Raw genomic sequence first — 16,452 nt, 5'->3', positions numbered from 1 at the left:
GAGTCAGGTGGCCCATCTAGGTGGTTTACGGAGTCAGTAATTAGCACGTTGCCTCAAAGTGTATAAAAGAACACAGCTGTGTGGGGGAAGATTGTCAGGAACAAAGTGACTGATTACGTGCAGAGGTTTTTCAGCAGAGGCTCGGAGCTTTGAGAATTTGTGCCAGGACTGTTTGGATAAACAGGGCGTGTGGAATATAATCTTGTAGGACTCCTATCTGTTGGATTTAAGTTTTGGAACGGCTTCTTTTGGTTTTGTGTTGTTTGAACTCTGAAGGGGGAGCCATAACACACATATACATATATACATATATACATATATACATATATACATATATACATATATACATATATACATATATATATATATATATATATATATATATATATATATATATATATATATATATATATATATATATATATATATATATATATATATATATGCATGCATGCATATATACATACATACATACATACATATATATATATATACTATTCAGCTTTGTTCGGGTATTTTCCCACGTCATTATAGTTGTGCTTTTAAAGTTGTAGCAACGTTTTGCCTGAATCTCATCTGCCATCATCAGGCTTCTGTATAGTGTTCGTCTGTGAGTCAGACTTTCATAGCCGTTTCTGTTTTAAATTTGGTGCTAGCCTATGCTGTGCCAGAATGGTTTTTTCTTCATCCTGATTGGTTGGGAGTCTTGGTCCGTGTTTATTGGTCTTGGAGTTTGCTGCGTTCTGCTTGATTGGTATTTCTAATATCTTCTGTCTATTTTGTAGCTTTTTTTGTCTTGATTGGCTGGCAACATTGTGTTTCCTGTATTGGAGGCTTTTAGTGCGGCTTGTCTCCGAGTAAACTGATGGCTATTATTTATTAGGAAGCTAGGTTTCATCTGGATGCCTGATTGGGGTGTGTTTGAACTGGAGGTATCAGGGGGAGTCTGTTTGTGCCCAGGTGTTTGCCTGGCTTGTGGTGTGGAGATTTTTTGTTTGAGAGTACAGGCTTCCAGATAATTGACAGTCTGGTGGAGTCATCTCTTCTATTCATGCTTTCAGGTCTTTTTTCAATCTCTATGGCTTCTCTGATAATTCTGTAGCTGGAGTTTTCTATAGTGGCTAGGGTTTTGGTGCCATTGAAGTCGATGCTATGACCTGTGGCTTTCATGTGTTGGACTAGTGAGGAAGTGTGTTCCAGCTTTTTTACTGCATTTTTGTGTTCATCTAGGCGAGTACTTATTCTTCTATTGGTCTGTCCAATGTATGTGGCAGGGCATGATGCACAGGGGACTTCATATATGCCTTGGTTTTCCAGGTCAATTTTGTCTTTGGGATTTCTTAGGATGGCTGCTATTTTTCTGTCTGTTTTGAAGGCAGAATTTTTGTTGATCGCAAATGCAAAAATGGATTCCAGGACAAGATTCAGGGTCGAATTCTATACCTAAAAATGTTGTTGCCGACTGTTTTTAAAAATCGAGCGGTTTTGGTGACTGGTGAAGAAAACGCAGGAAGCCACGGTCAGAAAAACTGTTGCCTGGGGAGGCAATTTTTTTTTTATGCCAAATGCAAAAACGGATGTCAGGATGAGATTCGGGGTGAAATTCCATACTTAAAAATGGTGTTGCTTGCTGCTTTTAAAAATCAAGCGTTTTTGGTATCTGGGGAAGAAAACACGTGATGCCACGGTAATAAAAAAACTGGTGCCTCAGGATGCCAGGACGAGATTCAGGGTTCAGTATGAAAATTCGTAAGGAAAATTTTTTTTTTATCCCAAATGCAAAAACGGATACCAGGACGAGATTCAGGGTCAAATTCCATAATTAAAAATGTTGTTTCCTGCTGTTTTTAAAAATCAACGGGTTTTGGCACCCAGTAAAGAAAACGCGTGATTCTGCGGTCAGAAAAACGGGTGCCTGGGGAGGCAAATTTTTTTTGATCCCAAATGCAAAAATGGATGTCATTGGCACGACGAGATTTGGGGTGAAATTCCGTACTTAAAAATGGTGTTCCTTGTTGTTTTCAAAAATCAATTGTTTTTTGTGCCCGGAGAAGAAAACACGTTATGGTAACAAAAAACTGGTGCGTCAGGATGCCTGGACGAGATTCAGGGTTCAGTTTGAAAATTCGTAAGGAAAATTTTCTTTGATCCCAAATGCAAAAACGGATCCCAGGACGAGATTCAGGGTCAAATTCCATAATTAAAAATATTGTTTCTTGCTGTTTTTAAAAATCGAGCGGTTTTGGCACCCGGTGAAGAAAACGCGTGATGCCACGGTCAGAAAAACTGGTGCCTGGGGAGGGAAAATTTCTTTTTATCTCAAATGCAAAAATGGATGTCAGGATAAGATTTGGGGTGGAATTCCGTACTTTAAAATGGTGTTGCTTGCTGTTTTTAAAAATCAAGCATTTTTGGTATCTGGGGAAGAAAACGCGTGATGCCACGGTAATAAAAAAACTGGTGCTTCAGGATGCCAGGACGAGATTCAGGGTTCGGTATGAAAATTCGTAAGGAAATTTTTTTTTTTATCCCAAATGCAAAAACGGATGCCAGGACGAGATTCAGGGTCACATTCCATAATTAAAAATATTGTTTCCTGCCGTTTTTAAAAATCAAGCGGTTTTGGCACCCGGTGAAGAAAACGCATGATGCTGCCTGGGGAGGCAAAAATTTTTTGATCCCAAATGCAAAAACAGATGTCAGGACGAGATTCGGGGTGAAATTCCATACTTAAAAATGGTGTTGCTTGCTGTTTTAAAAAATTAAGCCTTTTTTGTGCCTGGGGAAAATAACGCGTGATGCTGTGGTAACAAAAAACTGGTGCCTCAGGATGTCGGGACGAGATTCAGGGTTCGGGATGAAAATTCGGGAGGCAAATTTCTTTTGATCCCAAATGCAAAAACGGATGACAGGACGAGATTCGAAGTTGAATTCCATACTTAAAAATGGTGTTGCTTGTTTTTAAAAATCGAGCGTTTTTTCTTCTCAGTGAAGAAAACGCGTGATTCTGTGGTCAGAAAAACTGGTGCCTGGGGAGGCAAATTTTTTTTGATGCCAAATGCAAAAATGGATGCCAGGACAAGATTCGGGGTGGAATTCCATACTTTAAAAAGGTGTCGCTTGCTGTTTTTAAAAATCAAGCATTTTTGTCCCTGGGCACAAAAACGCTTGATTTTTAAAAACAGCAGCCAACACTATTTTTAAGTAATGAATTCCTCTCTTAATCTCATCCTGGCATCAACTTTTGCATTTGGGATCAAAAAAAAAATTGGCCTCCCGAATTTTCACCCCGAACCCTGAATGTCGTCCCGGCATCCCGATGCACCAGGTTTTTTGTTACCGCGGGATCACGCGTTTTCTTCTCCAAGCAGAAAAAATGCTTGATTTTTAAAAACAGCAAGAAACACCATTTTTAAGTATGGAATTTCACCCCGAATCATGTCCTGACATCCTTTCTTGCATTTGGCGTCAAAATTTTTTTGCTACCCAGACACCAGTTTTTCTGACCGTGGCATCACACGTTTTCTTCCCCTGACACCAAAAACACTTGATTTTTAAAAACAGCAGCCAACACCGGACTTCCGGTTTGCAAGGCTTCGGCAGCGGAGGGATTCGCGACACTGCGCGATCCCTGCTGGGCTCACTGCCAAGGTTCCTCTGATCTGCTTGGATTTGGAGGATATAGCTGCCCCGTAGAGGCAGCTGAAGATAGGGGGGACCCGGACAGGGGTTTGGGGGTGTCGCAGACCCCCTCCCCAGCCTTTTCCCAAGGCGGAGGAGCGGCGGTCAGTAATGGCCGCCACAAAGAAGTCTGCAGCTGGACAAGATTGTGCAGGAGGAAGAAAGTTGGAAGAGTTGCGAAGAAGTGAAAGTGGTTTGTGGATAAAGTAAGAGAAAGTACCCTGGAACTGGAAATTTGCTAAAGATAAATTGTTTCCAGAGATATTTACAAGCGGTGAATGGAATTTTAAAAGGAAAAGTTTTTTTTTCTTTTCACTCTCCTTCCTAATGTGACAGCGGATGGAACCATAAGAGAAATCGGAAAACCTGCATTGGAGGTAATTAAATGTTGAAGGGACAAGGATTTCTGAGCATTTAAAAAAAAAACCTTTTTTGCTGTGAGTGGGAAGGGAGAGGAAAAAAAATTGGAGCAGAATTTGAAAATAAGGAGAAGATTGCCTAGAATATTAAAGCGTTATTAGAGTTATTAAACATTAATAAGACTTCTAAAAGATATATTTTAAATGGAAACTTTGTGACTAAACACTAACCCCCGAAAGAGAAAGTGAAGAAAGGAGAAAGTATTAAAAGAAACAGCTTATTTGGATTGCTTGGTGATCTTGGAATTTCTGAGAACTATTTTTGATTAAAAGCACTTGGGTGGTTGTTTGGAAAAACCTTTTCTTTCTACAATGGCATCACTTGTGGATGATTTGAAATTTGAATATCAAAAATACAAAAAAGAAGAACAAGAAGGGAAGGACACCAGTTTTTCTGATCGTGGCATCACACGTTTTCATCCCCGGGAACCAAAAACGCTTGATTTTTAAAAGGAGCAAGAACACTAATTTTATATTCCGAATCTCGTCCTGGGATCAATTTTTGCATTTGGGACCAAAAAAAAAATTTGCCTCCCGAATTTTCATTCTGAACCCTGAATTTCATCCCGGCATCCCGAGTACCAGTTTTTTGTTACTGAGGCCAGACATGTTTTCTTCCCCGAGCACAAAAAGACTTGATTTTTAAAAACAGCAAGCAATACCATTTGTAAGTACAGAATTTCAAGCCGAATCTCGTGCTGACATCCATTTTTGAATTTGGCATCAAAAAAACTTTGCTACCCAGACACCAGTTTTTCTGACCGTGGCATTACGCGTTTTCTTCCTTGGACACCAAAAACACTTGATTTTTAAAAAGAGGAAGCAACACCATTTTTAAGTATGGGATTTCAACCCAAATCTCGTCCTGACATCCGTTTTTGCATTTGGGATAAAAAAAAAATTGGTCTCCCAAATTTTCATCCCGAACCCTGAATGTCATCCCGGCATCCCGACGCACCAGTTTTTTTCTTACCGCAGGATCACGCGTTTTCTTCTCCGAGCAGAAAAACTGCTTGATTTTTAAAAACAGCAAGTAACATCATTTTTAAGTATGGAATTTCACCCCGAATCTTGTCCTGACATCCGTTTTTGCATTTGGGATAAAAAAAAATTGCCTCCCCAGACACCAGTTTTTCTAACCTCTGCATCACGCCTATTTGTCCCTGCGCAGAAAAACGCTTGATTTTTAAAAAAGCAGCAAACACTATTTTTAAGTAAGGAATTCCTCCCTTAATCTCATCCTGGCAACAATTTTTGCATTTGGGATAATAAAAAAAATTGCCTTTCAAATTTTCATCCAAACCCTGAATTTCGTTCCGGCAACCCGAGCACCAGTTTTTTGTTACTAAGACCTAACACGTTTTCTTCCCCGAGCACAAAAAGGCTTGATTTTTAAAAACAGCAAGCAATACCAATTTTAAGTATGGAATTTCACCCCGAATCATGTCCTGATATCCTTTCTTGCATTTGGCAAGGTGTCACTTGCTGTTTTTAAAAATCAAGCATTTTTGTCCCTGGGCACAAAAAGGCTTGATTTTTAAAAACAGCAGCCAACACTATTTTTAAGTAACGAATTCCTCCCTTAATCTCATCCTGGCATCAATTTTTGCATTTGGGATCAAAAAAAAAATTGGCCTCCCGAATTTTCACCCCGAACCCTGAATGTCGTCCCGGCATCCCGACGCACCAGGTTTTTTGTTACCGCGGGATCACGCGTTTTCTTCTCCGAGCAGAAAAAATGCTTGACTTTTAAAAACAGCAAGCAACACCATTTTTAAGTGTGGTATTTCACCCCGAATCATATCCTGACATCCTTTCTTGCATTTGGCATAAAAAAATTTTTGCTACCCAGACACCAGTTTTTCTGACCGCAGCATCACGCATTTTCTTCCCTGGGTACCAAAAACACTTGATTTTTAAAAACAGCATGCAACACCATTTGAAAGTATGGAATTTCACCACAAATCTCATTCTGGCATCCGTTTTTGCATTTGGGATAAAAAAAAATTTCCACTCCCGAATTTTCATCCTGAACCCTGAATGTCATCCCGGCATCCCGAAGCACCAGCTTTTTCTTACCGCGGCATCACGATAAGAAAAATCATCACCATTTGTAAGTATGGAATTTCACCCCGAATCTCGTCCTGACATCCATTTTTGCATTTGGGATCAAAAACAGATGTCAGGACAAGATTCAGGGTGAAATTCCATACTTAAAAATGGTGTTGCTTGCTGTTTCTAAAAATCAAGTGTTTTTTTGTACGCGGGGAAGAAAACATGTGATGCCATGGTAAAAAAAACTGGTGCCTCGGGATGCCAGGACGACATTCAGGGTTCAGGAAGAAAATTCGGGAGGCAAATTTTTTTAATCCCAAATGGAAAAACGGATGTCAGGACGAGACTCGGGTTGAAATCCCATACTTAAAAATGGTGTTGCTTGCTGTTTTTAAAAATCAAGTGTTTTTGGTGACCGGGTTAGAAAACGCATGATGCCGCGGTCAGAAAAACTGGTGTCTGGGTAGCAAAAAATTTTTTATGCCAAATGCAAACGAGGATGTCAGGATAAGATTAAGGGAGGAATTCCATACTTAAAAATAGTGTTGGCTGCTGTTTTTAAAAATCAAGCGTTTTTGGTGCCCAAGGACCAAAGGGGTCAGAAAAACTGGTGTCTGGGGAGGTAATTTTTTTTATTCCCAAATGCAAAACGGGATGTCAGGACAAGATTTGGGGTGAAATTCCATACTTTAAAATGGTTTTGCTTGCTGTTTTTAAAAATCAAGCATTTTTTCTGCTCGGAGAAGAAAACATTTGATTCCGCGGTAACAAAAAAACTGGTGCTTCGGGATGGCGGTACGAAATTCAAGGTTCAGGATGAAAATTCGGAAGGCCATTTTTTTTTTAATCCCAAATGCAAAACTGGATGTCAGGACGAGATTTGGGTTGAAATCCCATACTTAAAAATGGTGTTGCTTGCTCTTTTTAAAAATCAAGTGTTTTTGGTGTCTGGAGAAGAAAACGTGTGATGCCACGGTCAGAAAAACTGGTGTCTGGGTAGCAAAGTTTTTTTGACGCCAAATTCAAAAATGGATGTCAGCACGAGATTTGGCTTGAAATTCTCTACTTACAAATAGTATTGCTTGCTGTTTTTAAAAATCAAGCCTTTTTGTGCTCGGGGAAGAAAATGTGTCAGGCCTCAGTAGCAAAAAACTGGTGCTCGGGATGCCGGGACGAAATTCAGGGTTCAGGATGAAAATTTGAAAGGCACATTTTTTTTTATCCCAAATGCAAAAATTGATGCCAGGATGAGATTAAGGGAGGAATTCCTTACTTTAAAATAGTGTTGGCTGCTGTTTTAAAAATCAAGCATTTTTGTGCCCAGGGACAAATAGGTGTGATGGTCAGAAAAACTGGTGTCTGGGGAGGCAATTTTTTTTAAATCCAAAATGCAAAAACGGATGTCAGGACAAGATTCAAGGTGAAATTCCATACTTAAAAATGGTGTTGCTTGCTGTTTTTAAAAATCAAGCATTAGTGGAACTTCCGGTTTGTCGGCTTCGGCAGCGGCAGGGATTCGCAATACTGCGCGATCCCTGCGGCACTAGCCGTCTTGGTGCCTCCGATCCGGACGGGTCTGGAGGCTAAGGCTGCCCCGTAGAGGCAGCCGAAAATAGGAGGGATCCGGACAGGGGGTTGGGGTTTTCGCAGACCCCTTCCCCACCCGGCTTAACCCTCTTTTCTCAAGGCAGTGGAGCAGCGGTCAGCAATGGCCACCACAAAGAAGCTGACAGCTGGATAAGATTGTGCTGGAGGAAGAAGGAGAAAGTTCTGAAGCGAAAGTTTTTTGGCTGAACTGGGACTATAAGATATAAGTAATATCCTGAAAATCCTGATTTTTTTGAAAGATAGTTTGTTTCCAGAAGAGATTTACAAGCGGCGAGTGAAAGTGTTTAAAGAGAAAGTTTACTCTCCTTCCAGATGGATTTAACAAATGGATATTGAAAATCCTGCTATTTTATAGAAGGTAAAAATTTAAAGCTTTCTGTTATAAGTGGGAAGGGAGAGGACAAAAGGAAAATTTATATTAAGATTTTGTTGGAGGAGATGCCTGGAAGATTTTGAGATTGGAAGTTAATTGCAATAAGACTTTAAAATACAGATTGGGGTTTTTTTTTCCCTTTTCAATTGATATTACCCCAGGAAGAAAAAGTGTGAAGGGAAGAACATTGTGCTCTGTTTGGATTGTTTGATGACTTTGGGACTTTGGGAATTGTTTTAAGCCCTGAATTATCTTGGTTGTTTTAAGAAGAAAAAGAAGGGAAAAAAGAAGGGGGAAAAAAGGGTTATAATGACTTTATCAGTTGATGAACTGAGAGAGGAATATGGCAAAATAAAGAAGGAAAGAAAAGACACTGTGAAAGAAATTTTTCGCTTTTTAGAAATGGCGCTTGCTACTTATCAGAAAACACAACAATTGATGGAGGAAGCAGAAGAAGAAGAAGAAGAAGCCATCTTTAATGAATTTACAAAGTTGATTAAGAAAGGAAGGAAAAGGGACACAAGATTTCACTTTCCAAGAAAGTGAAAAATAAGATGCAAAATCAATACAATGTTAAAAAGCAAAAGAAAAGAGAAATACAACAGAGAGGGGAAGTCAAGGGGGGTAAAAAGACCAGATGGGATAAGTTAGGGAGGAAGAAGGGAGAAAAAAGCCACAAAGGTATGAAACAAGATGTGCAAAAGATTTTTTTTTTTTAGGGATAAAGGGTAATATAACTTTGTCTTAGGATTCTGCAAGGTACATAAGATAGTATTGTAGTATATGTATTAGAAATAGAAAATTAGAATTTTATAAGACTTGAGTAAAGATTAAAACATTAAAGGTTTCATAACTTAATAAAATATTAAAAGGAATGTTTAAAATATTTAGTTTAAGTATAGAGTTTAATTGACTATTGTGTGGATGTTAGTATGAATATATTGTAGTAGTATTTTGTTTTTGAGATAGATAATTGGAATGTTATGAGATTTAATCTTTAATTATATACTTAATTACTTTGTGGATTTATTATTTTCTTTCTTTAAGTAGTATGTACTAAGCAGAATCAGATAGGGAACTAGGTGTTACCTTAAATGTTAATTTAGGGGTGCGATGGAAAGGCATCATACTTTGATTAGTGATTTCAGGAGAAATCTTTTTTTTTTTTCTTACTATAGGGAAGGAGATAAATAGATAATTGGAAAAGAATGGACAAAAGATACAAATATAATGATTTAAATTAAAATGAAATAAATAAAATAGAATTAAGAAGAGTGGAAAGCGGGGAGAAGTTATAATGAAGATATAGAATGGTAAACAAGATAGGTAATGGCATATAAGATGAACATGAATTTAATTGAAGTCCATACAAAGAGAGGTAATCTGGGGCCAAGCTACGTTTTTGAAAAAGAAGTTTTATTTTTTGTGTTTTGTGTGTGTATGTTTATTTGAGATTTAATAAAACCTTGGAGGAAAGCGAGAGGAGAATAATTGCAAACAAGACAGAGGGAAATATGAATAGGATGACTAAGTGCAAAGAGAAGTAATGAGAAATTTGCTAAAAGATATTTAAGTGGAAATGGGATATATTAGAATTGTATTCTATAAAGCAATGTTTTATCTGCCTTGTAAAAATTTATAATGGAAAGAGGTTTAATGATGCTTTGTTTGTCTTTAAAAATTAATAAAATTTGTTTCAAAAAAAATAATCAAGCATTAGTTCTGCTTGGAGAAGAAAACTGGTGCCTTGGGATGCTGGGACGACATTCAGGGTTCAGGATGGAAATTCGGGAGGCCAATTTTTTTGATCCCCCAAAAATTGCTTTTTTCGCTTTTTAGAAATGGCGCTTGCTACTTATCAGAAAACACAACAATTGATGGAGGAAGCAGAAGAAGAAGAAGAAGAAGAAGAAGAAGAAGAAGAAGAAGAAGAAGCCATCTTCTTCTTCGAGATTTGGGTTGAAATCCCATACTTAAAAATGGTGTTGCTTGCTCTTTTTAAAAATCAAGTGTTTTTGGTGTCTGGAGAAGAAAACGTGTGATGCCACGGTCAGAAAAACTGGTGTCTGGGTAGCAAAGTTTTTTTGACGCCAAATTCAAAAATGGATGTCAGCACGAGATTTGGCTTGAAATTCTCTACTTACAAATAGTATTGCTTGCTGTTTTTAAAAATCAAGCCTTTTTGTGCTCAGGGAAGAAAATGTGTCAGGCCTCAGTAACAAAAAACTGGTGCTCGGGATGCCGGGACGAAATTCAGGGTTCAGGATGAAAATTTGAAAGGCACATTTTTTTTATCCCAAATGCAAAAATTGATGCCAGGATGAGATTAAGGGAGGAATTCCTTACTTTAAAATAGTGTTGGCTGCTGTTTTAAAAAATCAAGCATTTTTGTGCCCAGGGACAAATAGGTGTGATGGTCAGAAAAACTGGTGTCTGGGGAGGCAATTTTTTTTAAATCCAAAATGCAAAAACGGATGTCAGGACAAGATTCAAGGTGAAATTCCATACTTAAAAATGGTGTTGCTTGCTGTTTTTAAAAATCAAGCATTAGTGGAACTTCCGGTTTGTCGGCTTCGGCAGCGGCAGGGTTTCGCAATACTGCGCGATCCCTGCGGCACTAGCCGTCTTGGTGCCTCCGATCCGGACGGGTCTGGAGGCTAAGGCTGCCCCGTAGAGGCAGCCGAAAATAGGAGGGATCCGGACAGGGGGTTGGGGTTTTCGCAGACCCCTTCCCCACCCGGCTTAACCCTCAAGGCAGTGGAGCAGTAACAAAAAACTGGTGCTTGGGATGCCGGGATGAAATTCAGGGTTCACGATGAAAATTCGGGAGGCAAAATTTTTTTTTGCAAAAATTGATCCCAGGACAAGATTCAGGGTGGAATTCCATATTTAAAAATAGTGTTCTTGCTTTTTTAAAAATCAAGTGTTTTTGGTTCCTGGGGATGAAAACGTGTGATGCCACGGTCAGAAAAACTGGTGTCTGGGGAGGCAATTTTTTTTTTTTATCGCAAATGCAAAAACGGATGTCTGCCTTGTGATAACTTCTCAGGAAAAGCTAGCATCCGAATATCATGTGGATGTTCAATGTTTCCCACCCCACAGAACATGAAAATGAGCTTAATTTCGAAATCCAAGCTCTTCTTCAAAAGTTATGCATTGCTGCTAAATTGAGTTTGAACTTCCATTTTGAGATATGCCTTGTGACAACTTCTCAGGAAAAGCTAGCATCCGAATATCGTGTGGATGTTCAATGTTTCCCACCCCGCAGAACATGAAAATGAGCTTAATTTTGAAATCCGAACTCTTCTTCAAAAGTTATGCAGCATTGCTGCTAAATTGAGTTGGACCTTGCATTTTGAGATATGCCTTGTGATAACTTCTCAGGAAAAGCTAGCATCCGAATATCATGTGGATGTTCAATGTTTCCCACCCCGCAGAACATGAAAATGAGCTCAATTTTGAAGTCCGAACTCTTCGTCAAAAGTTATGCAGCATTGCTGCTAAATTGAGTTGGACCTTCCATTTTGAGATATGCCTTGTGATAACTTCTAAGAAAAGCTAGCATCCGAATATCATGTGGATGTTCAATGTTTCCCACCCCGCAGAACATGAAAATGAGCTCAATTTTGAAGTCCGAACTCTTCGTCAAAAGTTATGCAGCATTGCTGCTAAATTGAGTTGGACCTTCCATTTTGAGATATGCCTTGTGATAACTTCTAAGAAAAGCTAGCATCCGAATATCATGTGGATGTTCAATGTTTCCCACCCCGCAGAACATGAAAATGAGCTTAATTTTGAAATCCGAACTCTTCTTCAAAAGTTATGCAGCATTGCTGAATTTCCGGTTTGTCGGCTTTGCGAGCGGTAGGGATTCGCGAAGCTGCGCAATCCCTGCCGCGCTAGCCGCTTTTGGGGCTCCGATCCGAAAGGGTGCGGAGCAAGGCTGCCCTGCAGGGGCAGCTGAAGGTAGGGGATCCAGAAAAGGGTTTGGGGTGTTGCAGACCCCCTCCCTGGCGGCAGAACCTCCTTTTACCAAGACGGCGTAGCGGCGGTCCAATGGCCGCCACAAAGAAGCCGGCAGCTGGGCAAGTATGCGCAGGAGGAAGAGGAGAAAGTTTTTAAAAGTGAAAGTCTTCTTGGTCGATCCAGGACTCTGAGATATATTTAATTTAATTCCTGGAAGTGATGGCTTTTTGGATGATTTTTTCCACAAGAGAAAGTAAGCGGCAATTCTGAGGTGCTGAAAGGAAAGTTTACTCTCTCTCCCGACGGAATTAACAAACGGATATTGAGAAACCTGGTTTTTTTTCAGGTAAAACTAGCTTTATGGGATAAGTCGGAAGGGAGAGGACAAAAAATATATTTATCTGGTTGGATTTTGTTGGAGGAGATGCCTTAAGGATTTGGAGACAGAAATAAAATTTTAATAAGGCTTCAAAACACAGATTTGGATTTTCTTTTTTCCTTTGTTTGATACTACCCCTGGAAGAGAAAGTGGGAATTTTGGCTTGGCTTGGCTTGATTGAGGATTGTGGATTTTGGGATTGTCTTACTTTTCTTTTGGAATATTTTGGTTGGAGTAAGAAGAGGGAAAAAAGAAAAGAAAAGATTTATAATGGCTTTCTCCCTTGAGGAACTGAGGGATGAATATGAGCAAACAAAAGCAGCCTGTAAAGATGGTATGGAAAAAGCTTTTCTATTTTTAGAAATGGCGCTGGTTAACTATGAACAGACAATGCGACAGATGGAACAACAACAAGACGAAGACACCATCTTTAATGAATCCCAAAATTTATCTAAGGAAGAAGGAAGGAAGAAAGCGAGGAAAATGAAGGACTTAAGATCTAAAAAAACATTTAAGAAAGAGAAAAATATGATGCAAAATAAATACAATGATAGCAAACAAGAGAAAAAGGGAATACAACAGAGAAGGGATGCCAGCAAGACAGAGGTTAGAAGAAGTGGGGGTAGGAAGATCTGGTGGGGAAGAAAGAAAGGGGAAAGGCGGAGAAAAGCCACAAAGTTTTAAAATTGGATGGGAAAAGAGGAATCTTTTTCAGGGATAAAGGGTAAAGTATAAATTTTCTTTAAAAAGATTTTGCAAGGTACATAAGACGGTATTGTAATATTTGTATTAGAAATAGAAAATTAGAATGGCTTAAGAGTTAATAAGAAATTAAAATGTTGAAATGTTTAATAATGATTGATTTTTAAAATGTAATAAAATATTGAAGGGAAAGGCAATGAGAATGTTATAAGATTTATTATTTAGATTTATTACTTAACTACGTATTTAGGAGGATATTATGTATTTAAACATTTCCGATTTATTACTCTGTTTTTATTGTTATTAAAAGTAAAAATTAATAGATAGAATGTACCAAGCAGAATCAGATTGGATATTAGGTGTCATTTTAAATGTTAATCTAATATTTAGGGAGAGGATAGAAAGGCATCATACTCTGATTAGAGATTTCAGGAGAAATTTTTTTTTTTTTCATTATAAGGAATGAGATAGAGGGATAATAAAGGATGGGCAAAAGATACAAATATAATGATTTAAATTAAGATGGATTGAATAAGATAGAATTATGAAGAGTGAAATGTGTGGAGAAGTATATATAGAAGATACAGAATGGTAAACAAAATAGGTAATGATCTGTAAGATGAGCATGAATATAATTAAAGCCCATATAAAGAGAGGTACCGGGGGCCAAGTTACTTTACTAAAGGATTTTTATATGTTTGTTTGTGTCTGTTTATGTTCTTGAGAAGTATTGGTGAAACCTTTTAGAAACATAGAAAGAGAATGACGATAATCAAGTCAGAAAGAAATAGAGGACAAGAGATGTTTTTATGTTCATTTACAAATGGTTTAAAATAGAATTGTATTGTATAAGATAAGGTTTTATCTGACTTGTAAAATTTATAATGGAAAAAGGTTCAAATATGTAATGGTTGATGATGATTTGTTTGTTTTTGAAATTAATAAAACTTGTTTTAAAAAAAAAAAGTTATGCAGCATTGCTGCTAAATTGGTCCCCCCATTTTTTTTTTTTTTTTTTCCCCCCCTTTTTTTTTCCCCCCCCCTCCCCCCCCCCCCCCCCCCCCCCCCCCCCCCCCCCCCCCCATTTGCTAAATTGAGTTGGACCTTCCATTTTGAGATATGCCTTGTGATAACTTCTCAGGAAAAGCTAGCATCCGAATATCATGCTGATGTTCAATGTTTCCCACCCCGCAGAACATGAAAATGAGCTTAATTTTGAAATCCGAGCTCTGCTTCAAGTTATGTATTCCTACTAAATGGAGTTCTACCATCCATTTTGAGATATGCCTTGGGATAACTTCTGAGGAAATGCTAGCGTCCAAATATCATGTGGAGTGTCAATGTTTCCCATCCCGAAGAACATGAAAATGAGCTTAATTTTGAAATCCGAGCTCTGCTTCAAAAGTTATATATTCCTACTAAATTGAATTCTACCTTCCATTTTGAAATATGCCTTGGAATAACTCCACAGAAAAAGCTCGCACACGAAAATCATGTGGAGTTTCAATGTTTTCCACCCCATAGAACATGAAAATGAGCTTAATTTTGAAATCCGAGCTCTGCTTCAAAATTATGTATTCCTACTAAGCTGAATTCTACCTTTCATTTTGAAATATGCCTTGGGATAACTCAACAGGAAAAGCTCGCACACGAAAATCATGTGGATTTTCAATGTTTTCCACCCCGAAGAACATGAAAATGAGCTTAATTTTGAAATCCGAGCTCTGATTCAAAAGTTATGTATTCCTACTAAATTGACCCCTAGAAAGTGACATGCTGAGTGCCTTAGGAGTCACAGCCTAGAAATCTATCATATAAAAGGTATGTCGGTCTACAGAAGCAGAAGGGGCATGGGTAGTGGTCTCTGATTGACCCCTCCTAGTTTTCTGGAAAGTAAAAGTAAAGGAAGAAAATAATGCTTTCAGACTTGCAAGATTCAGTTAATCTAACCTTACAGTAAAGGTAGTGTTAGAATTTGTGGCAGGTTCTTATTGTCTAGACGACCTTGAAGGGCTGACTTTTTCATAAAAGCTGTAAGACTTTCATTATAGCTGCAGCTCCAAATGTAAAAATACAAAAAAGGCTACTTATAGACATCAAAAGTTTATTTTGTTCTTAAAATGAGAGGTGCCCCTTTAATTGGTGAGGACGTGCTGGTGGATAAGATTTTCATATTTTCCCGTACAAAGTTGCGCTGTCGCACTGTTGCTGATCTCATGTACATATTCCTGCAAATTACTTTTGCTAAGGAAGTGGGTGGGATAGTCTTTGGGAGTAGACCATTAATTTCATACATCCATTCGATTGCTGCAGTCTGAAAACATAGAAGAATAGTTTCAATAAAAGTTTATCATTTTTTACTGGGGAACACACATTGTGTTATCTGGCACAATGCCTGCAATTACATCTTTCATTGTTTTTCATGCGGGGGTTGGAAGGTCACTATAGTGGAAATAAATCATTACCACACAGAAATGACATTTCATTTTATGTACTAAGAGTAGCATGTTCATGCACACTGTCCAGCACCCCAGACAATCTATGCACTTGTTAATGTGCCACAGTTTGCAATTCTGTTTCAAGGAGATTATTGCGCAGTAGGAAGTACAGAAAACTAACAAATAAGGTGGTGACTTTATTTGTATCCCGGTGACTATTGAGGGTAAGCACAAGAAATAGCATAAACTTTTGGGGTTAATGAGGTCAGAGCTGGCTCCACCTGGTCCATGCCGGCATGAAGCTCCTAATAAATAACTGGATGTCTTTGAAGCTTGGCTTGAGGCTCTTGATTTAATTGGGGCATCTGTCGGAACCCTGACAATGGCATAGAAAAGCTAACTGCGAGTACCCTGTTTCCCTGAAAATTAGACCTATCCCAAAAATAAGCCCTAGCATGATTTTTACTTGTGCACGTAATATAAGCCCTACCTCCAAAATAAGTCCTACTTAAGACCCTGCATAGTTGGCCACCCTCCCATTCTATCTGGTTGCTCACAGTTGTCACTGCCATGGGGCGTGGTGGGGAGGTGGAGCTGTCCCACATGCCCTGCACTGGCTTACCTCAGGGCCCCCACAGCCAGGCCATCAGTATCTCAATACCTGCCTCATGGCAGCATCAGCAACCACATGCAGCATAAACCCACGTGACCTCCAGCCCACTTCTGCTTGCTTGAGACTACAGGAGGCTGAATGGTGTGCTGGTGCCAGGGCCATGAGGCAAGGCCTGGCAATGGGGGCCTTCATCTCCTCATCTCACCTTGTGCCCATAG

At 38.8% G+C, this 16,452-nt stretch overlaps 1 protein-coding gene across 1 annotated transcript in view; it reads right to left on the bottom strand.

Annotated features, from left to right (window-relative positions):
• Positions 1 to 15,270: 15,270 nt before the first annotated feature.
• LOC113424465 (cilia- and flagella-associated protein 47) overlaps positions 15,271 to 16,452 on the bottom strand; it is an 851,958-nt gene continuing 850,776 nt past the window's right edge. The window contains exon 13 of the mRNA XM_087966882.1: positions 15,271 to 15,497. Within this exon, the coding sequence (XP_087823008.1) occupies positions 15,472 to 15,497 (26 nt within the window). The 3' untranslated portion in view covers positions 15,271 to 15,471. The remainder of the gene's footprint in view (positions 15,498 to 16,452) is intronic.

This window comes from Notechis scutatus, chromosome 5, assembly GCF_049901735.1.
Source record: "Notechis scutatus isolate UNSWTSFEM ecotype Mainland chromosome 5, rNotScu1.2, whole genome shotgun sequence".
NCBI classification, from domain to species: domain Eukaryota; kingdom Metazoa; phylum Chordata; class Lepidosauria; order Squamata; family Elapidae; genus Notechis; species Notechis scutatus.
Note: the sequence above shows the minus strand (reverse complement) of the source record. Positions and strands in the feature narration are given on the sequence as shown.